A 26,251-nucleotide genomic window follows, 5' to 3' on the forward strand; every position below is an offset into this window, starting at 1 on the left:
TCCAGTCCCTTCCCGGACTCCTTGCTCAGCGGGGATGTGGCTTGAGGAGTCTCTCTTTCCCTCTCCCTCTGTCCCTCCCTTCCGCTGTCAATCTCCCTCTAAAAATAAGTAAATCTTAAACAAAACGACCTCTTGGAAACCATTGATTTGGCAGTGGTTTTTGGAGCCAAATTTAGGTTATAAAAACAAACTGCTATTTACTAAGTATCTTTAGGCAAGTTACCCTTTAGCAAACAGTCCCATTTGAAAAAGGGGGGATATATGATGGCTGGTGGTATGTTAAATGCATAGTTTACATTGCTTCATAAGAAACAGTTTTGATTGTTCTCACTCATCTACTTGCCTTTCCTGGTTTAAAGACTTAGAGGACAGTCATCACACATACAATGCCCTTTTATGTTAAAATCGAGTTTAAAAATAATATGGAAGAGGGATACCTGGCTGGCTCAATAGCAGAGTCTGCGACTCCTGATCTCCAGGTAGTGAGTTCAGTCCTCCCTTGGGTGTAGAGATTACTTAAAAAATAAATCAAAAGATGAAGCTTAAGAAATAATAATGTGGAAGAAATCAAAAGATAATACCACGTGTACCACACCACACTCCCCAAATTATTTAAGTAGAGGAAGTGATATATGTATATATGTATGTATATACATTTTGTATATATATACATTGTATGTATATACTACATTTCTTACCCAACTCATCAGTTGATAGACATTTAGGTTCTTACCATATCTTTGGGTATTGTAAATGCTGCAATGAATGCGGGGAGTGCATACCATTAACCATTCAAAAACATGGGTTTGAATTGTATGGATCCACTTATATGTGAATTTTTTTTTCAATAAATAAAGTGCAGTACTGTAAATGTATTTTCTTTTCCTTGGGATTTTTAACATTTTTTTTCTAGCTTAGTTTATGGTAAGAATACAGTATATAATACATATACCAAATATGTATGGGGTTGGCATGCCCCTAACTCCCACATTGTTCAAGAGTCAACTGTATATATATAGATATAGATATAGATATATATTTATTATATATATTATAAATATATATATAATTTAGTTAGTTTCTCATTTTCTTCAGATAAATACCAAGAAGTGGAATTATTGGATCATATGGCAGTTCTATTTTTTAATTTTTTGACGAACCTCCATACTGTTTTCCATAGTGGCTCCACCAGCTTGCCTTCCCACCAGCAGTGCACAGAGGGTCTATTTTCCTCCAGATCCTAACCAACACTTGTTATTTTTTGTCTGATTCTGGCCTTTCTGACTGGTGTGAGGTGATATCTCATTGTGGTTTTGATTTTTATTTCCCCAGTGATTAGTGATGTTGAACCTTTTTTCATGTTTCCAACATTTTTTTTCATATTGTCCATCTTGGATGTCTTCTTTGGAAAACTGTCTATTTGGGTCCTCTGCCCATTTTTTAATTGGATTGTTTGGTTTTTTGGTTTTGAGTTGCATAAGTTCTTCATATATTTTAGATATTAACCCCTTACTAGATATATCATTTGCAAATATCTTTTGCATTCACTAGGTTGCCTTTTTGTTTTGTTGATGGTTTTCTTTGCTATGCAAAGCTTTTTATTTTGATATAGTCCCAATCCTTTATTTTCTGCTTTTGTTTCCCTTGCCTTGGGAGGCATCTCCATAAATATGTTGCTAAGGGCAATGTCCAAGAGATTGCTGCTTATCTTTTCTTTCAGGAGTTTTATGGTTTTGGACCTCATATTTTGGTCTTTACTCCATTTCAAATTTATTTTTGTGTATGATGTAAGAAAGCGGTCCAGCTTCATTGTTTTGTATGTAGCTGTCCAGTTTACCCAACACTATTATTGAAACAACTGTCTTTGCCCCATGTTGTATTCTTGCCTCATTTGTCATAAATTAATTGACCATATAGGAGTGGGGCTTATTTCTGGGCTCTCTATCCTGTTCCATTGACCTCTGTGGCTATTTTTATGCTAGTACCATACTGATTTGATTAATATAGGCCTTATATCTTGAAATCTGGGATTGTGATACCTCCAGTTTTGTTCTTCTCAAGATTGCTTTGGCTACTCCAGGTCTTTTGTGGTTCCACATGAATTTTGGGGTGGGTGGATGTGTAGTAGTATATAACTGTTGTGTTAATCTGCATTTCTCTGATGACTGAAGAAGTTAAGCATCTTTTCACATACTTACTGGCCAGATTCTTCTTTGATTAAGTACTGTGTAAGTCTTTGGTCCCTTCCTTCCCAGAGGAGATTTTTATTAGGATGCTTTTTCAATTCTTTCTTATCACATTGTAGGCATTCTTGGCTATATTCTGGATATGAATTCTTTCTGAAATAAATCTATTGCAAATATTTTCTACTCTGGATTGTTTTCCCTTCTAGCAATAGTGTCTTTGACGAACAGGATTTACTTTCAATGATATCCAATTTATCAATATTTTCCTTTGTGTTTGGTGTTCCTTGAAGTTGATACCATTATTATCATCAACTGGTTTTTACAGAGAAGTTAATTGAGGTGCTTGGCACTGGAACTCTCTCGGGGCCAGGACTACAGTGAGGCAGGCCTAGGGCAGCGATGACTCAGGTTCCTGCAAGTGTGCCCAGCATTTGCATGGCTCAGTCAGTGTCTCCTCATATTTTGAGCCTTGGATGCCTCACTTGCCTCAACCTAGCTCTGGCCCTACCAAGGTCTTGAATTACCTCCCTACGTGTTATCACCTTCCTGCAGGCTAGAGCTAAATAATTCTACTTGGGTTCTCCGAATTTGGAATTCAGTAGCCTGAAGTTTCATTTTACTGGCAAATGATCATCCTGCTCAGTCTACCAAACACGGTACCTGATGAAAAGTACCCAGGTCTCTGCTCTGCTTACCATGTTCTCAGTTTTCCTGAATAGGTGACTGAATTTGCTTCAGTCCTAGCAGAGTTTGAGATGCAGAAAGTGTTCCACGACTTACTTAAGAGAATTTCAGGAGCTTCCCAGGAACTTTCAAGAACTGTGTAGGCTCGCGTGTGAGGGGAGGAGCAGATGCTCCCGGTAACCCCTGTGGACTGGATTCTAAGCCCGGCACCGGCGAAAACCTGGATCAAGGATCGCTGGGCCTGGGCGCGCGGAGAGTTATCCCCCCTTTCCCAAACCTCCTTTCCGAGTCTTCGCCCCAGCTCGGGCAGGGCGCAAACTGAAAGTGGAAAACCGCGGGGCTCTCGGCAGTGGAGCGAGCCTCCTACTCCAAGACAAGGTGAGTGGCAGGCACTGGGTCTTTTCAGGCTGGAGTGATACTTGGAGGGGACAGGGTCTTGCTGCCCACAAATCAAAGGAGACTTCCTGGTGCGCACGGAAGCTGGGAAGCCGCCCGCTGGATTCGCAGCCGCAGGACACCTCCTCTTTGTGCCCAGAAGGGAGTGTGTGTCAGAGAAAGACGGAGTAGTGCGCGGAAAAAGAAGCCAAGTCTGTTTTGGGAAACCTTGGGCAGCGCTTTCCAGAGACACCGCCTGAAATGTAAAACTAGCAGGGGCCGGAAAAGCACAGGTGGGAGGCCGGTGACACGCCGGAGCCCCCGCAGGAGCCGGGGGAAGGCAACTGGGGGGATTTCACGTCCCTCCCCTTTGCCACGATCTTCCCAGCCCCTCCAGTTCCAGAGGCTCACTCCGCCACGTTGTGTTGAGAATTGCATCCTTCTTCCCCACATCTTCTCTGAGAATCACTTGTTGCTGGAATTGTGTGCAGAAGTGGTAGGGATTCTGACTGCCCAGCTATAGCGGGCATTGCGTATTTCATGGAGAAAATGCCCTGGAGGGAGCCCCAAGACTGGCAGGCTTTCATTATCCATATGCAATACATTTCTTGGTATTTTTCACCCGATTAGCGCCCTCATTTTGTGTAAGATGTAGAAATAACATCGATGTGATTTTCATTTTCTGGGCATCTTTTAATGATTCTTGAATATGTAGCAAATGTCACGCAAAAGGACTGTTTTCCTTAACATCACAGCTCCCAACAGACTGCCCTCCTACTCGCTGCCACATCTCCCTAAAATGCGTGCGGTGACTTGGCTGGTTCATTTCATTTGCGGAGTGCTTGCGCTCTGGCTGGGTGTATGGCAAGTTGGTCTTCAGGACCTCATTCTCCTTGTATGCCCTTCCTTCCCTCCACATGAGACAACCCAGAAGCTCGTGACCAATCTTGGGCTTGCTCGCGATGTCACACTACAACTAGGGCATCGTTTCTGGTCCACCCTGCGGTCTCTCAAAGGGAGGGGGCTTTCAGGTGGGTCCCAGCTATCCGCGTCGAATAAGCAACCCAGGTATTTGCACACTAAAGTGGCAGACCCACCAATCAAGAAGCACCCTCACCTCAATTTCACAACTTCCTCCTGCTGTCTGCAAGCCACAAGCACTGTCCTAGCGTCAGAGGTTCATTAAGGTCAGCTCCATCTTTGATACTGCTGTAGTAACTTCCTTTGCGGGCTTCCTGCTAGATGGCAGTGTGTAACAGTGAATTAAATACACAGCATTAACTGTCACTGTTATTATGGCTCATCTTTTATTCTTCACTTAAAAGAACTGTTTATCCTACAAACAGTACATTAAAAAAATTAAAACTAGGGTTAAATTTTGAAAATAAAGAACAAGAGCATAGTTTGGACAAACAATAATGTTATTCACAGATGTGTAAGTATTGCTCAGATGCGACATTTCCAACCCATGTTTAAATGCTTTCTAAATGTGGAATATAAAGTGTTGATTTCGGTGGGAATGCAATACCTAATTCAATTACCAGCATTTCCCGATAAACATTATAGTGTTTCTGAACATGGGTTGTTAAACATTAAAAAATATATATGTCTGTCTTTATTTACAGTGTTTTTAAGGTATTTATTTCTTTGAGAATAAAATTTTGAGTTTTCAAAAGTTAATGCTGAATTACTAAAAAGGAGAATGAAGATAAAGTAACCCTAAACTTGTTATATAGAAATATTTCTTTATATTTACAGGACTCTTGGTTTATGATGACTCAGACTGTCTTAATGACTATCTCTTTACTTGATTGGTCTTTCTTCCGTGGAGAGTTTTTGCTCCTGGACACTATTTGTGGGATCGGAGAGCTTCATTTTGGGATGAAACCCCAGGAGATCCCCTGGTCCAGCCCTTTGTCTTTGGGCATGTGAAGTGTTAGCCACACTGTGTTGGTGTTATTTAACCAGTGCCTCACTCATGATTACATAAATGACCAAAGCAGATGAGGGATTTCAATTCACATCTTTTTCCGGGTAGGAAGATTGTTACATCGTAACCAATAAACTCTTCTTGGGGAAAGAACAGTTACTAAGAAGACCTTCCAAGGAGAAAGATTGAGAAAGTCTTGCTCTTTGGAAGCCAAGTTCTTGGTGTAATACAGAATCTTCACAATTTTGTGCCCTCACCTTTACTTAAAAAAACCTATTCCCTTTGAACACTTCTATTTGAGGCTTCATATCAATCTTTTCTGTTTTTTGCTTTTTTGGTCTGGAAATGTTTTAAGTTAGTTTCTTCATTAAGTAGCACCACTAAATGAAGTTATATTAATACTACATAATTTGAATGCTTCTGCATGTCCAGAATTTAAGTGTTAAGAATGACATCACCTTCAGTTCTACAATAGAGATGTGAAGGTCTCAGGCTGCAAATCCTCCACCTGCTCCCCACCATTAACCACCAGCCTGGCCTCACGTGACTGCCAGTATCCCTTCATCTCTCTTTATTTATCTGTCTTACCTGAAATGTGTGCTTGGTGGAAGAGGATCACCTTCCCAGATAGAAATCTGCAACCCTAAGCACTCTAGTAAAAATAAATGCTTAGCAAAATATGAAGTCTTTTTAAAAAGAGTGAGGAAAATGAACACCAATAAATGTCAATAAAGAAAATTGGATGAAAGTGGAAATGAACCACCATGGCATGTTCGCCATGTGCGCAAGAACAGGCACAGGCACTAAGGAAGTGCAAATTAAAGAGTATGTCAACTTTTTAATGTTTGGCAAGTGTTTTATATGCATCCAATAAAGCAACTTTAGAAAGTTTCCTGAAATCTGCCAGCTTCCTGCATCCTTTCTACTGCTGTGATAGAAACAAGCACAATGATATGGACCTAGATCTCCCAACTTGGCATTGGGAGGGGTAAGGCTGGCCAAAGCAGGCGGCCCGGAGAGTCTAGGAGAACGGCTGGGCTAGTGAAGGAGGTGTGGATGTGTTAGGTAGGGTCTAGAGCACAGAACAGGAAGCTACACTCCAGGAATAGTTGGAACAAAGGCTATGTGTGGCAGAAGCTGGAGAAGTAGGGCGGGGTAGAGGGAGTCTTGTTTTCGGAGCTAATGCATTTGATCTTAATCTTGAAATCTGTGGGAAACCATTGATGGATCGTAATCAGAGGACAGAGATCCAGTTTACATCCCAGAAACAACTCTATAGCGAAGTGGAGAGTGCAAGGGGTCAGACTGGTAGGAACACCAGTTGTCAGGCTTTTAGAGAAACCAAATAGGAATGAAAGAAGAGTGTTGATGAGGACAAGTAGTTGAAGGCAGTGGTTGAAAAGCTCCTGGAGAGTCGTCCAAAGGCCCTTAGATCTTCTCACCAGCCTGCCATCATCTGTTTTTCTTAGGACAGTCCTGTTTAAGGGATATTGTGAGGATTTATAGGTTATAAAATGAAAACATACTTTCGGAGAGTCAAACCTACTTGAGAAATTACACCTTAGTGGGTATAATTTAAGCTTGGTAATTAGATACATTCCTTTTAAAGACTCTCCCTGGTCTAACCTTAAGCTCTGTTTAGACAGTCGCTTATTAACTCAGTTGACCCACCAATGACTAGAGGAGAGACGATCAAAAGAGCCTTCCCAGAGTTCCCAGCCTCTGCCTCACCTTTTTTCCTTGCATGGGGACAGGAAGGGAGAGAGAGAGACACACACATAAAGTGTCAGGGTCAGAAAACCCCATGCGTCTCCCAGGGTTACCTTCTCATTTTATACTCAGAGATGCAGGGCAGAAATCATCTTCTAAGTCCCATTTCTGAGACCCTTAACCTATACCTTGGACTGGCACTGTGAGGTTGAAATTTGAAGCTGGCATCCTCAGACTGCTAATTTGCTCTAAGATCCCTCCTCCGTCCATTTTAATTCAAAACAAAGTGGAGAAATTTGAAATTATTTTAGGGTGAAGGTATTGCTGGTTTTGATGGACTAGTGCTTGCAGGAATGTGAGCTAGTCACGCTCAGCTTCGGACCCCGCTCTGGGCAGCAGATGGCCAGCCCCAGGCAGTGCACACAAGCCAAAAAATGCATTTCAGAAGCTCAGCTCTAGGGTCAAGAGGGTTAGCAAGTGTCCGTTTCAGATGTTACCTACCATGGTTGTCTGAACAAGCACACATTGCTTCAATCCAGGAATGGAGTGTTCTGGGACACCCTCTTGGTGGACTCTGAGATTCACCCTGTGGGCAGTGATGAAACAGAAGGGAGCTTTCCTCCTGGAGCTCCATTGCATGGCGCTTACTGACTTTCGCCATGCTCTCAGCAAGTTCATCTGTCCCACCAGTGGGGGCACTGGTGACTGGATGACAAGCTCCTGGGTGTAATTGATACCACATATTAGATTGATGTGCCCCAAGGTCTGGTTGATAGCTGCATGCTATAAATTGTAGTACCATCTACACTAACTGGCTCTGTTCTTTAGAATAGTGGTGGGCATTTAACCACAGCTCAGTCCCTGAGACCTCACTATACCTCTGGCTTTGTGGGTATAAGCTAAATTGAAATTCTTTGGATGAAAGGGAATTTGTAACCTTAAATCCCTCTGTCATAGTTCATACAGCCATGTCAAGACTTAAAAAGGCCCTACCTAGGACAGACCCTAGGACAGCATTGTGGTAGCTGTAAAAATACCCCGAACTATATCTTCCCATTCTCATCCTATCTTTTGTTTTCCTTTATTACTGACCCTCTTTGACTCCTAACAAATGGTCACTATTTTCTCCATCTCTTTCCTTTCCCATGAGCCTGAAGACAGGTGACCTGATTTCTAGACCCACTTCAACCTATAGAAACTATGATCTTGGGCAAATCACTTAAACTCGCTGAGGCTCAGTTTCCTTATTTGTGGGAACTGAGAATAAAACCTACCTTGCTTACTTTACAAAGTGGTTATCAGTAAGATTGAGGGGAGTGATAGATGTGAAAATCTTCTGAAGATGATAGAGTTTTATACCCACTTAAGGTGGTAATAATTCATTATCTAATCTGGGTTACATTAATTCTAGCTAAAATAAATAGCCTTTGCATATAAAACAGAAATTGGATCATCTTCTTGTAATGCAAGGGAAAGAAATAATGACAGCGAACGTTTATTCTTTATTGTGATGAAACTGAAGCTTAGAAAGATTTAGTAACTTGTCCAAATTTATATTATGTGTAAATGACAGAGCCAGGATTGAAACCCTAAGTGCTAGCTCCACATGTTAGGTAGTTCATAGCTACTAGCATCAACTGAGTAGAAGGGAAGACAATTTTCAGGTTCTTACAGATTTTTGTTACTTTTTTCTCTGGTATACCAGCTGACCGAGAGTGATTCTATACAGGTTTTTTTTTTCTCTGATGAAGGCAAATAATCTGTGTTAGTATTATTGGGTGGGAATTTTATAGTCTTAGTGTTAAAAAATATAAAAGAATGCATGAACCTCAGAGTCTAACTAGTTTCTGGTTGTAGTACTTATGAAGTTGTAGTGTTGGGTAAGTTAATTTACTTTTTTCAAATTGGGTTTTCTCATCCTTAAAAATGAGGACAGCAATTTTTCCTTCATAGAGTTGTGGGAGGATTGAATGATCTCATGCATGCTGAACACTTAGGAAGGGCCTCGCTTACAATAGGTCACTTGACAAATATTAGTGATCTCCTTTACTTTGGCAAAATGAGTGTTTCTCCTTTTGAAGTTCCAGTGGATGGGGCGGCAACATACTTTATATGAATTCAGCTTCATTTTACACTTAAAAGTATAATAAAAATTATAATGAATATTTAAAAATAAGATAGCAAATAGTTATTGGACAGTTATGTACCACACTCTGAGTAAGTGTTTTAGTAATCTCATCTCATATACTTCTCAATAACTTTCTGATTAGGTACCCTTATTATCTATATTTTGGAAATCGAGATATTGAGAGGCTAGGTTAAACCAGCTGGGGAGCTGAGATTTGAATCCTGGGGGGCTGACTCTAGAGCTGTTCTCTTAGTTACTGTGGATTGCAGGAGTTCCATGGGGAAAAGAGGAAAAACACAGTTGGTGATTTCTGAAACCAAGAGTCATTTTGTTGCTGAAAGACTTACCCTGGACTTAAAGTAAATCAAGGAAGATGCATGGGAGGGGAGTACACCTTTAAGGCTAATGTTTTTAACCAGAATTCTACGTCATTTTTATATTTCTAATTATACCTTTAATGCGGTATCTGGGAGATGTACAATCAGAGCTTAGAGCCAGATGTTTGGGGTACTATAAAGCAGCTTCAGGAATGTTGATCCTTGCTCTGTTCTGAAACTCCACAGGGTCATTTGACCGAGACTTTTGACTGCACAGAGCCCTGGGAATAAAAGGCATTCTTTGGAACTCTAGTTCATTTTTTTCTTTTCTTTTTTTCTTTTTAAAGATTTTATTTATTTATTTGAGAGAGAGAGAATGAGAGATAGAGAACATGAGAGGGAAGAGGGTCAGAGGGAGAAGTAGACTCCCTGCTGAGCAGGGAGCCCGATGTGGGACTCGATCCCGGGACTCCAGGATCATGACCTGAGCCGAAGGCAGTCGCTTAACCAACTGAGCCACCCAGGCGCCCCTAGAACTCTAGTTCATTTTTAAAACTTTTTGAAAAGATCATACATTTCAGACAGATGGAAATCTTATTTCAGAAATTCCAGAGAATCGTATTGTTCACACAACCCACTGCTTTGTTACACTTGCCGTAAAAGACTGAACAAATATATCAATAATCAGAATTCCTTATGTTGTGGTGGAAGTTGTTTTCCTTAGAGAAAGTTTGGGTCAGTTGATCATGATCTATTTTCAAACCAAACCTGAACTTTTATTTATTTGCTCCTTAAATTTTACAGGAGTGGGTGGATAATTTTGGGAATTTTTTTTTTTTAGAGAGAGGGAGAGAACACGCACGGGGGATGTACACTCTGCGCTCAGTGTGGAGCCCAACACAGAGCTTGGTCTCACAACCCTGAGATCGTGACCTGAGCCGAAACCAAGAGTCAGAAGCTTAACCAACCGAGCCACCCAGGTGCCCCAATCATGGTAATTTCTATTCCACTTTTCTACCCCTTTGAAACCTAAGTAGAAGAAAATGACTACGTGTACGTGACTTGTGGAATTCAATCTTCTGATGGCAGAGAAAATTAAGTGGAAACAGAATTTTAGACTCAGGACCTAATTGTAGACCTGTCACAGTTCTCTAATAGGCTGTGTGACCTTGACCAAGTCACTTTACCTCTCTGATTTTGGTTTCCTTATCTAGGAGTGAGGTATCTCAGATCTCAAAGGTTCCTTTTAGTTTTAAAGTGTGAGGTTTCTATGTGATAACCCTGAAAGACTACATTTATTAAATCTTCTGCACTATGGCTAAAAAATTATTCATTTGTTACAGAATTTTTTGATGCCTTCTGGTTTGAAGAATCTCCAGCTGCTCTGTTGATAGGTTAAGAAGACTGTATACTGTTCCCGCTCGATGCCAAGCCAGGCCCCTGCAGAACCTGGGATCTCAGTCCTTCATGGAGACCAAGTCCCAGCAGGAATGACAGTGGAAGAAATTTGCACCCAGATGGTTCCTCCACGTGAAGTTGTTTTGGGCTGTGGGCCGACTCGAGAACACCTGGTAACCAGGCTAGCCCTCTGTCAGTCACCCAGGGCCGGGCAGCATGGTGTGGATTCAGAGGAGGAAGCTTTTGGCATCTTGCCTATGCATCACAGCCTCCGTCTTTCTGCTTGTCACACTCCAGGTAGCAAGAATTTGGGTTGCGTAGTGTCGATTGCTGAGCCATTCCAACCTTCCCGCCCTCAACCCACCCCTGTTCTCTCCAAGTACTTTACTTTTTGCTTAATCTCTCAGGATCGGGGGGTTTTCTGTCTAAGGCAGGGGAAATACTTTTTTTGTCAATAGATAAAACTGAGGTTTAGTGAGTGGGTGTGTCAGGTAGAGACAAAATCAGTGAGTAGGGGGTCAATTTGTGACTCTTGTAGGTTCCTGGTTCTAGAAGAAGAGAAAGTAGAGCTCAGTCTGTCTTACTGGGTCAAATGTAGATGGATTTCTCAAAGCCCCCTATCACAATGACTTCTGAAAGATGGCATTCTTGAAGAAGCCATGTGTATTCTAAGAATAAGCTCATCCATTCTGTGGAACACAAGAATCCGCATTAATACATTTGTCATTCTTTTTTTTTTTTTTAAAGATTTTCTTTATTTATTTGACACACAGAGAGAGATCACAAGTAGGTAGACAAGCAGGCAGAGGGAGAGGGAGAAGCAGACTTCCCCCTGAGCAGGGAGCCCGATGTGGGACTTGATTTCAGGATCCTGGGATCATGACCTGAGCCAAAGGTGGAGGCTTAACCGACTGAGCCACCCAGGCGTCCCTGAATGTGGGTGTTTGAACTGCAGCATTTTTTAGTCTTCCCATCTATTTCATTTTGTCGGTGATTCTGAAGTTCATTACTGATGTCAAATTAAAGTAAAAATGACACAACAATAGAAAAAGTATGGATATGAATTCAGATATAGTTTGGACCCATTCAAGCACCAGCTGTCCATTTGGAAATTCAAAAGACTTCTAAAGATTATTTGTGGATGTGAGCAGTTCAGGTGTGGGGCTGATGGAAACAGAGGTATTATTCTCTGGGCTTTTTCCTCTTGATCAGGATTGAATGAGATAACGCATATAAAAGCACTTTGGCAAACAGGCTGGCGCTGGACTTCTGCCACCTTCTGCTGCCAGATCAGGATTCTGGTTGGAAGAAATACTTGACTCCCTCTTCGTCTGACTTGTGGGTGTCCAGGCTTGTGCGGGAGGGGCTGGAGTTCTCTACTCTCTGTGGGAAGTTACCAGAGCTTTGATCTTACCAATTACTTTGGCACTTTTTTCAGTTATGAGGAATGGCTGTGTCGAAGCTAAGAGCTTTCTTTTTTTTCTAAGATTTTTTAAAATTTATTTGAGAGAGCTGGAGAGAGAACGAGCAGGGGGGAGGAGCAGAGGGAGAGGGAGAAGCAGGCTCCCCGCTGAGCAGGGAGCCCGACACGGGACTCGATTCCAGGACCCTGGGATCATGACCTGAGCCCAAGGCAGACGCTTAACTGACTAAACCATGCAGGCATCCCTAAGAATTTTTCTTTTGATGTCAGAAGACATTGTCATGTTTTTGGTATGCATGTCATTTCTGAGCTTCTATCACTTGTGGGGAACCACTGTCCATCTGTGTCCGCTCTGCCCGCCCTGCCCTCTAGACTCCTATTACTGATGGCCTAGCTATCCAGTGACCCAGTGCATCCTAGAAGAAAGAAAGAAACGTGGCTTTACATGGAAGGGAGCCCAGTACTCATGGTAGACTTCACTTGATGCCGCAGTAGAAATTATTAGAAATGGAAGACTTGTGTTATGACTCTTTTAACTGTAATAAAAAGAAACCAGTTGGTGACTTATAACGAATTCTCCCTAGAATGCAGTCTCGAGTAAGAGCCAGATAATAGCCCTGACTCTCACGGGTTTCATAAAGAGACAGAACTATTTCCAGATACTCTATATGCTGCTGAAATGCAGAAATGTAGCTGGCATGTGTTTAGTAGAATTAAGCATGCTTGTTGATAGATATTTTGTCAGCACCCTAATCTTTGGAACTTGTGGGTATGTAAATTCACGTGGCAGAAGGGCCCTTGCAGATGGGATTAAGGTGAGACACTTCGAGATGTGGAGATTTTCCAGAATTATCAGTGTGAGCCCAGTGTCATGACATGAGTCCTTAGAAGATAAGACTCTTCTGTGGCTGTGGTCAGACAGAGATGTGACAACAGAATAAGCATCAGAGAGAGGCAACATTGCTGGCTTTGATGATGGAGAAAGGGTGGCGAGCCAAGCGGTGGGTGTCTCTAAAAGATAGGAAAGGAAGAAAATGGATTCTCTAGAGCTTCCAGAGAAGAATGTAACCCTGCTGACGCCTTGCTTTTAGCCTAGTGAGACTCAGGTCAGACTTCTCACCTCCAGAACTATGCAGTAATAAATGTGTTGGTTACTTTTTTCTTCTTCTTCTTTTTTTTTTTTTTTAATTTATTTACATTTTAGAGAGACAACGGGGGGAGGGGCAGAAGGAGAGAGAATCTCAAGCAGACTCCTCACTGAGTGTGGGGCCCGATGCAGGGCTCAATCCCAAGACCCTGAGATCAGGATCCTGAGATCATGATCTGAGTGGAAATCAAGAGTTGGATGCTCAACCAAGTGAGCCACCCAAGCACCCCAATAAATGCGTTGTTTTCAGTTGCTGAGTTTGTGGTGATTTGTTCTAGCTGCAATAGAAAACTAAAACAAGGCTTCATCATCAAGATGAACGGGAGACGTGCAAGAGGCAATGAAACCATCTGACTCTGTAATACTTGTCTTCTCTTTCAGGTAGTGGTTGAACTGGGAAAATTTGAAAGGAAGAAGTTTAAAAGTTCCAATTTGCGAGATGGACAGGCAAAGATGGAAGAGGAGCCTGCGCATCTCTATCCACTCCCTGGAAAAGAAGCACTGACCTTGGATAGGAAAACCCAGCTGGAAACTGATAGCTACCCCATCATGCTCTGGTGGTCCCCACTGACTGGGGAGACTGGAAGACTCGGCCAGTGCGGGGCAGATGCGTGTTTCTTCACCATCAACCGGACCTTCCTACATCATCCCATGACCAAAGCATTCCTCTTCTATGGTAAGTAGGGCATTTGCCTGTCTCCCATGGCTTGCTGACATCCTACTCCAAAGCTGACTTACTGCTTACCTTCAGGGAAGAGAAGGTGGAGCTCCCCTTGGACATATGGGACATGCCTGATTTCCTTTGCATTTGTTCTGTGAGAGGCCTGAGCATTTAGCAGATACAAGAAATAAACAGGCTTCACCAACATAAAGGTGGGTTGGCTGGCCCTTGGTAATTCTGGAAGAGAAGGGATATTTCCTCTCATCCTTTCACAATTGGACACTGTACTTACTGAATTTGGTATTTAGGGAATTGGGTATTGATTCTATTGCTGACATCAATTCAGAATGTCACCTGCGATAATAAGCCAGGAGATTTTGATGACCTTAACAAATGTTTAATTGGACATTAGCTAACACAGTGTTCTTTATTTCATTAGTCAGATTAATCAGCAATAAAAATAAAAATATTGTTAAAAAATAAAAATAAAAATATTGTTCAGCACGGGCTGAACAATATCGAGAGTAAGTTGGTATTTATCACTTCCTGAGGCTGATTGTATGTCCTGCTGGGATTGAGGGCAATCAAACCCAGCGAGGGGAATTAGCAAGCTGCCAGGGGTGGCAGGAAATACAGAGCTCCTGGGGGATGAGTGGAGGGGGCAAGAGGGTACAGATGAGCAGACTCGACCAAATATAGGCAAAGTTGATCAGTTAGGAAGTCAATGAAAGCAAATCTGCTTTAGAGTGGTGTGAATGTGTATCTGTATTTGTGTGTATGTGTGTGAAGAGAGAGACAGAGAGGGAGACTTCCACACTCTTCCTTTAGAGATTGGGCTGGGGTCTCTGCCTGAAACCACCAAGAGAGTCTGGTCTCCCCTTGCTGTAGGCAAGAAGCAGCCATCACATTCCTGCTGCACCCCCTTGCCAAGTGTAGCTATTGATTTTTTTTAAGATTTTTATTTATTTATTTGACAGAGAGAGACACCGCGAGAGAGGGAACACAAGCAGGGGGAGTGGGAGAGGGAGAAGCAGGCTTCCTACTGAGCTGGGAGCCCGATGTGGGGCTCGATCCAGGACCCTGGGATCATGACCTGAGCTGAAGGCAGACGCTTAACGACTGAGCCACCCAGGCGCCCCATAGCCGTTGATTTTAATAGTGAGACATTTCTTTGAGAAATCTGATGCTACTCCAGGGCAAACAGGCTATGGGGGAAAAGTCATCTTAGTATATGACATGGCTCACTGAGATGACATAATGATGTCAACACTGATTACTAATCTATCTAAAATGATACAACTTTTGGGGAAGGTTATGGGGGTGAGAAATTGAGTGGGGTGGGCAGGGGTGAGGGAGAGTTGAATATTCATCTTCTGTAGAAAGAATCCATATATACTGTCTAAAACTGAAAAGTCAAGAAGTAAAATCTAAGCATGTTATTTGGGAATACTGGAGGTCTCTGCGCATGTATAACATGTTAAAAAGTTTTGTTTAGGGGCGCCTGGGTGGCTCAGTCATTTGGGCATCCGTCATGATTCCAGAGTTCCGGGATCGAGCCCCCAGTCAGTCTCCCTGCTCAGTGGAGAGTCTGCTTCTCCCTCTGCCCCTTTCCCCACTCGTGCTCTCTCTCTCTCGCTCACTCTCTCTCTCAAATAAATAAAATCTTTTTTTTTTTTTAAAGTTCTGTTTGAAAGGCTGCCACCATGATATGACCACTTTGGATATTGGTCTGGCAATATCCAGTCAACATAAATTCATACCAGATCATCCCACTGCTAGGTATGAAGCCTCACGAAATCTCACACATGCACATGGATTGCTTATTGCATTGTTTGTCCTAAGTAAGGTTTTAAAAATCACCTAAATGTCCAACAGAGAAAAATGGTCAAATGAAGTGTGATATATATAAATTCAGTGTGACACTACACAACAGTGGAAATGGATGTCCCGGAGCTCTGAGCATCCAACATTTTAGACCTTGGAAATCATGTAAGAGGAAGAGCAAGTTAGAGAGCTAAGACAGAAAGTTAACACATCCCGTCTCCCCGAGATTCCTGACCTGCTCCAGTCTCCAGTGCTTGCCCTTTTTGCTGGGTACACAGGTGCTGTCCTGGCTCCCTGTTGTTCTGGGGGTTCCCTATGCCTTACTCTTGCGTTGGCTCCCCGCTGCTTCTTCCTCTTCCTCCTCCCCTTCCTCTTCCTCTTCCTCCTCCTCCCCTTCCTCTTCCTCTTTCTTTTCTTCTTCTTCCTCTTCTTCTTCAAAGATTTATTTATTAGAGAGAGAGAACATGGGGGGAAAGGCTGGGGGGGGGAGAGAGAGTATCCCAATCAGACTTCCCACTGAGTGGGGAGCCCGATGCAGGGCTCAGTCTCATGACCCCGATACCATGACCTGAGCTGAAATCAAGAGTCTGATGCTTAACTGACTGAGCCACCCAGGCGCCCTTCCTGTTTCTTCTATGCCTTATTTTTCTCTTTCTTGGTTTAGACTTTTGTTTCAGTGTGTTCTGAAGGTAAGTTTTCAGAGACTTTGTATGTGTGAAAATGTATTCATTTTACCCTTACCTTCGTTCATGGTTTGGCTCAGCATAGAATTCTAGGTGGGAAATGCTTTTCTTTCTGAATTTGAAAGACATTTTCCCTCTGTCTTCTAGCTTCTGCTGTTATTGCTGGACAATCCAAAGCTATTTTGATTCCCTCTCCTTTGTATTCTGTTCCCGCCTCCCTTCTCTGGAAAAATATCAAATATTCTCTTATTCACCAGTTTGGAAATTTAGTAATGATGCTTTGGTGTGGGTCTCTTTCCTTTTATTGAGGTGGGTACTAAAATACCGGGTTGCCAGGAAGCCTACAAAGCAGTATTTAGCTTAGTGACTTTTCCAGGACTCACAGATCTATATGTTCATGCACTTAATTTTATCAGCACAGCAAGACTCGATTCTTCTTTCAGAGATGGACTTACCTCCATCCCAGTTCCCAGGAGACTGATGCGTTAACTGGAATGCTTCTGGCTTGATCTTCCTATCTCAGGTTTTGTTACTCTCCAGCTCCTGAAACCATCTGTGACTCATTGAGAACTAAATATATGCCATTTTTATTTTATTTTTTTTAAAGATTTCATTTATTTATTTGACAGAGAGAGAGAGAGAGAACACAAGTAGGCAGAGCGGCAGGCAGAGGGAGAGGGAGAAGTAGGCCTCCCCACTGAGCAGGGAGCCCAATGCAGGACTCGATCCCAGGACCCTGGGATCATGACCTGAGCTGAAGGCAGATGCTTAACCGACTGAGCCACCCAGGTGCCCTATGCCATTTTTATTACCCTGGCACTCAAGGCTCTGAAATCTGAATCCAGCCTGTCTTCTAAACTTCTAACCGCTGTGATCCTATCAACTAAACCCTAGGTTCAAGAATCAAACTGCAATAGTCACCATTTTAGGCAGAAGCCACAAATGTACAAATTTACTGCCACTGTTTATTCAGTTTCTGAGTCCTAGATTGTCTTTTCTATATTTGTCTTGTCAAATAATCTACTGAATACCCACCATTTGTTTGGCAACATGGATGAATAACGTAGCATCTAATGTCACAGATTATTATCTTGAGACAAAGACATTACCTGGCAGTAATGGAGTTCTAAGTGGCAAATGTACCATAACAGGAGTGTCAATAGATCTTGTGGAATTTCAAAGAAGGGAGAGAGAACATATGATTGGAGGAGTCAGGAAAGGCTTAAGACTGCCTTCATAAAACAGGAGAAATTCGAAATGTTGAGGGATAACGGAATTGGATTGTGTTGAGATTGGAGGACATGTCAGGATGAGGGATGGCATGAATGTGAGCAAAGAAGTAGAAAGTTATGGGTAATATCTGAGGTACAGCAAGGCTATAGCATAGTTCTGGGTAAGAGAGATGGAGCTTGAATGGTATGTTGGGACCAGAACGAGGAGAACCTTGAACGCTGGCTTAAGATTTTGAATCACATTGGAGAATGGTATCAGGGAGCCCCTGAGAGTTGAATGGCCTTTTAAAAGCCAACTCAGATAGAACACCTGTGAACCATTCCGGATTCTCTCCCATCACATGCAGCCTCTATGGTGTGCCAGGCACAATGCCAATCCTGAGGAATAAATAAGATAACTAAGCATTTGGTTTTGTTCTGTGTGATCTTCTCTTCCTTCATGGAGTGGAAAGTTCTTGAAGATGGGGCAATGTCAGTTCATCTTTGTACCTCCTCTACCCTTATATCTAGCGCCTTATCCTTGGTAGGTGCTCAGGAAATCTTCATAGAGAGTCAAGCCAAAAAGGATGCAAGAGTCTAACCTTCTCTTCACCAAGGTGACAAGACTGAGGCTCTGGAAGGTGAGGGATGTGCCACGATTGCACTGGGGTCAGCAAAAGAGTGGAACTGAGAGCCAACAGGCCCTCACACCTGATTCATCCATCGCTCTTTTGCCTGTGCCACATTTGAATGTACACTCATGAGTATAATTAAACCTGGATATTTGGATTTGGGAATTGCTTAAGATGTGTGGTTTTTAGCCGGCTGAATTAGAGATTCAGTTCATTAAGGAGGTCTGTTGAGCAAAATAGAATGAAGACACCACACGTTTCTGTCTGAGGGCCCCACAAATTCTAGTTAAGTAGGTCACTCACAACGGCACCTGGATCTCTGCTGCAGCAGGATTGAAAAAAGTCAGGGAAAATGATGCTGGTGTCAAAAGCTGACCTAATTTAGTGAAATGGAGACTTGGAGGATTATGTAACCTCGAAGCTATTGTAAACCAGAATATTTTTGAGTTTGCTTGTTTCCTTTGTAGCCTACTTTCTTTTTCTTCTTCCTAGATATGAGTTATTTACTTAATATGAACACTGTGAATACTGTGTCTGGTTTGAGCCGTTTGAGAAATGCAAATCTTCAGCTTCATTAACAATTCTCTGAAATGAAAATAAAGCAGTCACAAGTGAATAAAGTGTTTTTTTTTTTTTTTAAACCCAAAGTCCAAGGGTTATGGGAGTCTTCGATACTGTCACTGTAGTGATTTCTAACACAACTCCGGGTTTTTAGACAGTTCTCCTGACAGATGTCTCTCCTGAAGGAGGGGTTGGAGTCACGCTTGACGAGAATGGGCTTAGTTAGAGCAGGGAACTGCTTATGTTTTAGATGAGCTTCTCAGTAGAGGTTTTAGTAAACAGAGGCACGTGGAGATAAAGAAAAGGAGGCTTCTGAAATATTTTACCCCCTTAGGAATGTGGGATGAGCACACCTTGATGAAGTGTGGAGGTTATGAAGAGGAAGGACATCAGGTTGGCCCTCCTCGAAGGACAGCTCCAGTCCAGCTCTCTGGGACTGATTGCTGACTGCTTGCTAGGAGCTCCAATACCTCCACCCTCAGGGTAGGCTCCATGTTCCCCCTACCACTTCCTTGAACATGATCTTATTGCCTTCTCAAAACAGCCTCATAGGTGGGCCTTCTGCCTCTTTTTGATGAAGAAGGAAGTAAAGCACAGCATGAAAAGGCTTGTCTTCGGTTACCTGTGTGGGTGGCAGGAACCAGAACTTTCTCCTCATGGACAAGGTGTGAGATAATATAGTCCAAGTTATATTTCCAACCTCGGAGAAGACATAGAGTAAAGGAATCATCAGAAATGGGTGGTATCATTCCAGAAGACTTCTTCAAGAACCGGAGTTACAAAGAAGGTCTTTAGCAGAGGAAGAGAAAGAGTTTCTGTTATAAGCCATCTACAGCTTACCAGTTCCCAGAGTGTTGGATTGAAATACATTTAGAGTGAATGATAGCAAACACAGTAGACGCTTTGTTTGTTTCAAGGGACACTTTGGGATTTCACTGCCATTATCATTGCCCACTCTGCCAGGCACCAAAGAGATACTCTCCACGTTTTCTCTTATTTAAAATCATCATAACACTATGTAGTTGCCTGGGTATTATTACCATTTTAGAGATGGGGAAACAGGCTTAGAGAATGTAAGTGACTTGCCCAAGGTCACACAGATGGAAAGTGCCTGATCATGTACCCAAATCAGAATATCTGATTCTAGAACTCATACTCTGTTTATTAGTATTTTACCACACTGTCTACACCAGAGGCTATGAGCCTGCACAACAGATCCATCATCTTTCTCCTTTGAAAATGCTAGCTCATCAGTGAACTCTGTTACCAGCCATCTCTCCATGTTCTGGGTTTTGTGCACAGGTTTACTCTTTTGTTTACTCATTCCCCTTCAGACATTTCTTTTGTTTGTCGTTCATTCATTCATTCATTCAAAGCCTGACAATGACCAAGCATGAGTTATGGAATGAGATCAACATGCATGTGTTTCTCACTGCCCTTTAAAGCCTTATTCAGGGGGCTAATTTTCACCATCCCCTAACTGGAAAATCTGGCAGATCTCCAGCCTTTGTGCTCACTCAGAAGCAACGGACGACTTTATGGTCACTTTACGTTGCAAGTGCAGTTTCAAGCTTAGTAAGTGGCATGTTCATTCCCAGGTAGAATCCCATCCTGACTCTCAATGTGCCTAAGTAACATTTGTTGTGTTCGCCAGCTTGGAGCTCTTTTCATGCTGCAAGCCTGCTGCCCTGGGGAAGGGACTTGTGTTCTTTCTGCTCTCTACCCTCTGCTTGCTCCCTCTCTCCCCATCACCAGCTGCTTTTGGGAGCTTAGTGGAGGTGCAGTGAGGACAGGGAGGAGAATTAAGGAGATAGGACATTTCTTACTTGGCTGCGTGGCTTCATATTTTCTGAACCAGGCAGATGGTTCGAGCCGGTGTCCTTGAGTGGGTCGGGCAAAGGATGAAGTATACTTTTTCTATTCTGGGGCATTTGCATGGCATTTGGAGTTTGCCTGTTGGACTTTTACAGTTTCCTTTCTCAGGAAGCTGTGTCTCTACTCTGCATAGTCAGATGGCTTCCCAGCTCCTGGCACCCTGCAGAACACATCCAGCTTCTTTCTGCTGAGGTCTCTTTGTTCCTTGTAGGGCTCTTGTAGGAGGACCCAAGGCTGCACACTGGATCCCCACATGTGTCAAGGGAAGTATCACCCACCTCTTGCTTTGGCTAGCTTTGGGATCATGGGCAGGTCACATCCCCTAGATTTTCCTGGGGAGATAGGTCAGGAGAGCCCATCCCTGGTCCACAGTCCTTGGGTGCCTCCTCAGGCGTGAGGTAGACACTAGTCCTCTGTCTCTAAGTTGCAAGAACATATGACATATTTCAGAGTTCTCCAGGCAGCCCTGTGGAAGCAGGGGGTTCAGAGTAGGGCACAAGTGCTCGCCATAGAAACACTTCAATAAGTGTCCCCCACAGGCTCTTCTCTCGCATCTTCTTCTGTATTCTTGACCTTGTTATGGAATCCACGAATCCTAAAACAGGTTCTCCTTCATTCCATGCATAAATTCGGTGAGTGGGGACAAGGATATGTTCTCTTTCACAATTACTTTGTATCTCGGGATGTGTCCTATGAGTTCTATTCGGACACGAAGTTGTACGGGATTTCTGCAAAGTGGCACCGTTTGCCAGTCCCCTTGCCATGCCCCGGAGAAACACAGAAAACAGACAAGTTTGGTTTCACATGAGTATATCACAGTTGATGTGCTAACAGCCTTGATAGATTTCCTTATGTGGCTATAACCCACTTCATGAGTGACACATTCGTGAACCATGCTCAGGGCTAGAGATTTCTGCTGATCTCATCCATTACATGCTAGTTCTTAGTAATTTTTGTCTGCAGAGGTTGATCTTCTCTTGGGCCCTGTGCATTGAATTAGTAGGTAATTGTTCTTAATAGCTTGCCAGATTAAGACTTATTTGGGAGATGGGAAGGAGATGGACTTAATTGGACTGTGTGGGCAGTAATGAAGTGGAACATGAAAAGAAGCTCATAATAACTAGGTGAGAGATTGTATATTCTATACAATATATGTATACATATGTATATGTGCTTATCTGTCCACATATATATATTTTTGCTGTAATCAAACCTCTTATTTTATTTATTTATTTTTAAAAAGATTTTATTTATTTATTTTGAGAGAGAGAGAGCACATTCGCAAGCAGGGGGAGACACAGAGGGAGAGGGAGAGAGACAATCTCAAGCAGACTCCCCACTGAGCACAGAGTCTGTAGTGGGGCTCGATCTCACAACCCTGAGATCATGATCTGAGCCAAACCCAAGAGGTGGGCGCTCAACCAACTGAGCACTCAGGCGCCCCAAACCTCTTACTGTATTTTTAAATTTTTAAAAAAGATTTTATTTATTTATTTGTCAGAGAGAGAGAGCAGGGGGAGGGGCAGAGGCAGAGGGAGAAGCACACTCCCTGCTCAGCAGGGAGCCCAATGTGGGACTCGATCCCAGGACCCTGGGATCATGACCTGAGCCGAAGGTAGACGGTTAACTGACTGAGTCACCCAGGTGCCCCAAACCTCTTATTTTAAATAGATGTCTTATTTTGACTTACATGACTATTTGTGTGGTACTTTATAGAGGTTGAACCCAGTGGCAGGGCTCTGCTCAGACCCTCAGTGACATCTCCTCTAGTTAGAATTCCAGGTCCTTGCTGTGGCCTCTAAGACCGCGGGCTCTGCCCTGCTGGATTCTTCAGGCTCACCGTGCTCTCTCCTCTCCACCCTGAGCTGCTCGCAGTCCCTCCTCACACACCGGGGAAGCCTTGCCAGCCTCAGGACCTATCACTTGCTCTTTCTCTCCCTGGGATGCGCTCTCCTGGCTTGTTCCTTCCCGCCAGTCAGGTGTCTGTGAGTGGTGCTTCCTCAGAGAGGCCTCTTTCCTCGCTTCTTTCTGAAGCAGTGCTCCCCTTCCTACCACTTTATTTTCTCTTCATGGCACCCATCACCCCCGAAGTTGGCTTACTTGTCTGGGGTGAGTTATCAGCTGTCTCCCCACATTGGAATGTAAGTACGGGAAGACCAGGAGCTTTGTTTTGTTTGTTTCTGTCTTCCCATGACCTAGAACAGTGCCTGGCCCCCGGCAGGCTTCAGGGAGCCTTGTTGAATGAATGAGTTAGTGAAACTGGCCCAATCTCCTCATGTAGAGATGGGGGAGGAAATGAGAACTTTGGTTTTTTGTTTTGTTTTGTTTTGTTTAAGATCTATCCATTTAGTGTTGCCTGGGTGGCTCAGTCGTTAAGCGTCTGCTTTCGGCTCAGGTCATGATCCCAGGGTCCTGGGATTGAGTCCCACATCGGGCTCCCTGCTCCGCGGGAAGTCTGCTTCTCTCTCTCCCACTCCCCCTGCTTGTGTTCCCTCTCTCGCTGTGTCTCTCTCTGTCAAATAAATAAATAAAATCTTAAAAAAATAAAAAGATTTATCCATTTATTTTAGAGAGAGAGAGTGTGCATGTGCTCACAGGAAGACGGGGAAGGGCAGGGGGAGAGAATTCTCAAGCAGACACCCCACGAGGGCAGAGCCTGATGGTGGGGCTCAGTCTCACATTTCATGAGATCAGGAGTTGAGCCGAATCCAAGAGTCCCGCTCAACCAACCGAGCCACCCAGGCACCCCAGAGAACGTTGGTATTTTTATCTTCACTGGGTCTTGAGATATTACATAACTTATCCACACTGTGCCTGGCATTCTTTTTTTGACTGTGTTCATTAGACCCTATGATTAACACGCTGTTTTATTTAAATTATGTTTTATCAGTTTTTTTTCGTGTCCACAGCTGAATGAAACTTTTTGGTACAGGGCTTATTTCCAAGAAATAGCAGACTCGGTCCTCAGTTTCTAGTCCCTAGAAACAATCACTTTCGGCTGTTTTAGCTATTTTCTTAGTACCATGTTCCTTCCTAATTTTGTAATCAGGAGGAAGAACAGTCCCTCTGGCTGCCTGCAGATCAGGACACATGGCACAGATGCCACACGCCTGGTCCTACGCTGCAGCAAGTCAGCATGGTCACTTGGGGGACAGGTGTGTTGTAACTTTTTTTTTTTTTAAAGATTTTTATTTATTTATTGAGAGAGAGAGAGAGAATGGTAGAGAGAGAGCATGAGAGGGAAGAAGGTCAGAGGGAGAAGCAGACTCCCCGCTGAGCAGGGAGCCCGATGCGGGACTCGATCCTGGGACTCCAGGATCGTGACCTGAGCCGAAGGCAGTCGCTTAACCAACTGAGCCACCCAGGCGCCCGTGTTGTAACTTTTATCATGTCAGTCGGGTATGATTGATTCTTAGCTTGACTAGATCAGATCTAGCAGCCAGGGTTAACAGCAAGGGAATAGCAGTCATGAGAACAGAGACATTCAGTCCTACTAATGCCCAGTGTTCAGGTGTCAAGGTCGTTGGTTGGAAAGTGAAAGTTTCAAACCAGAATCTCCACTCACACTTGGGCTTTTTCAATGGGAGTTGTGACAGTTTTGTTTTTGTTTTTGATCGTTCATGTAATATAATGTGTGGGTCATTCTTTCAACTCCTGTCAAATTTGTTTGCATCTCTACAAAGTTTCCTTCAAGTAATGCTGGAACGATGGAGAACCAAACCCAAATTCTCTGCCACTTAGATTTCTAAAACTTGAGAGTTTATGACCTTACTTATTTTGCTGTAGATGAGTGGTTTTCACATCCAGCTCACCCTAAGGTCATGGGTGAACAAACAAACAAAACCCTAACTCCATGGGCTCTACCTCCGACATACTTAGAATCTCTTGTGCTGAAGACTTGTAATCTGCCACGTATGTTGTCAGATTGGCTTAAGAGGCGTTTTACAAGGCTTTGGGAAGGTGTGGGAAGAGTTGGCTGGAGATTTGGAAACAAAAGAAAACAGATTTTTTTTTAAAAGATTTTATTTATTTATTTGAGAGAGAGAATGAGATAGAGAGAGAGAGCATGAGAGGGGGGAGGGTCAGAGGGAGAAGCAGACGCCCCGCTGAGCAGGGAGCCCGACTGGGGACTCAATCCCGGGACTCCAGGATCATGACCTGAGCCGAAGGCAGTTGCTTAACCAACTGAGCCACGCAGGTGCCCCAAAAACAGATTTTTAAGAAAGAAAATGTAATGATAACACACTGGTTTGGCTCAGCAGTAAATAATATTTATACCTGCAATAATGAAAGCATGGATATATACGTAATCAAAAATGGATGAGGAATCAGAAGGGAGGTGAGTGAGGGGATGGGTTAAGTAGGTGATGGGGTTGAAGGAGCACACTTGTGGTGATGAGCACCAGGTGGTGTATGAAGTGTTGAATCACTATATTGTACACCTGAAACTGACATAACACTATATGTTAACTAACTGGAATTTGAATAAAAACTTTATAAAAAAAGAAAAAAGATGGAAGAGGAGGGAAGACAAATATGTGGGGGAAGGGTGATCTCGGTGAGTTCAATTTACATCTTCCATAGCGGGAAGATAGTAGGTATTATCTAAAACTGAAAAATCAAGAACTAGCATGTTAAGCATGTTATTTGGGTGTTTCTGAAGTGTGAATAGAGAAGAAACACCTGAAAGAATCGGAGTGGTGACTTCTGGCATGTGGAAAGGGGGTATGGGTGTGGGGCAGGATACCACTCTCTGGTGTTAATGGCCTGATAAAAGGCCTGTCTCACTTTTAAAGCTATATGCAGGTTTAATTTGGTATAAATAAAAATTTAAATAACAAAGATATTTTGTCTCAAGAGAGAGATAAGTGCAAGGACAGTAAGAACAGTTGTTAATAAATTATCCAATTCCTAGACTTTTTTGCTTTATTGGGATGCCTTTGGGAAGAGTGTTAATTATGTAAAGACATTACTATTTCTTCTAGCTAATGTATTCATTTCCTTCCATGAAAAAATTACATATTAATATTACTTGATTTTCAACCTCTCCATGTAAAAGGATAAATCAACTGAGTTTTGCTAGATTTTGTTTGATGTAAGGAAAAAGGCTTTAGTGAGCCTCATAATGTTTAGTTTTGAGGGTTGTTCAGGCAGGAAGGGAATCCTCTTGGCCTTGTTTCTGACCTAGCCTCCCTCTTCTTGTTTAACCCTCTCTGTTCTTTTGGTAGCGTGTGGTTATATAGAGATTAAAGTAAGAGCAAAAGGGCTGAAAATCTGAAAGCATTTCTCAGGCTAACCTTACAAATCTGGAAGGAAGCACAGAAGTAAATAGGGCCAGAGCCCAGCACTTTTTTTCTGGCAGACATGAGGATGCGGTGGACAGATCTCATGACTGCAGCTTCAGCAATTTGGGCTGACGGATGCGTTGGCCCCGATCCAGTTCTGGGCAGATTCTCTGACACTGGGAAACCCTCCGAGACAAGCTGGCAGCTCCCATCTGCAGAAC

At 43.0% G+C, this 26,251-nt stretch overlaps 1 protein-coding gene across 3 annotated transcripts in view; it reads left to right on the top strand.

The window, feature by feature from the left end:
• Nucleotides 1-3,182: 3,182 nt before the first annotated feature.
• The window catches only part of FUT10 (fucosyltransferase 10), a 76,240-nt gene continuing 53,171 nt past the window's right edge, over nucleotides 3,183-26,251 (top strand). The window contains exons 1-3 of one of the 3 annotated variants that reach the window (XM_027600736.2): nucleotides 3,183-3,248; nucleotides 10,674-10,901; nucleotides 13,680-13,974. In XM_027600736.2, coding sequence (XP_027456537.1) covers nucleotides 10,755-10,901; nucleotides 13,680-13,974 — 442 coding nt within the window. In that variant the 5' untranslated portion in view covers nucleotides 3,183-3,248; nucleotides 10,674-10,754. Of the gene's footprint in view, nucleotides 3,249-10,264; nucleotides 10,325-10,673; nucleotides 11,026-13,679; nucleotides 13,975-26,251 lie in introns of those variants that run through there. The other 2 variants (XM_027600735.2, XM_027600737.2) reach the window with 2 other exon arrangements.

This window comes from Zalophus californianus, chromosome 2, assembly GCF_009762305.2.
Source record: "Zalophus californianus isolate mZalCal1 chromosome 2, mZalCal1.pri.v2, whole genome shotgun sequence".
Taxonomy (NCBI): domain Eukaryota; kingdom Metazoa; phylum Chordata; class Mammalia; order Carnivora; family Otariidae; genus Zalophus; species Zalophus californianus.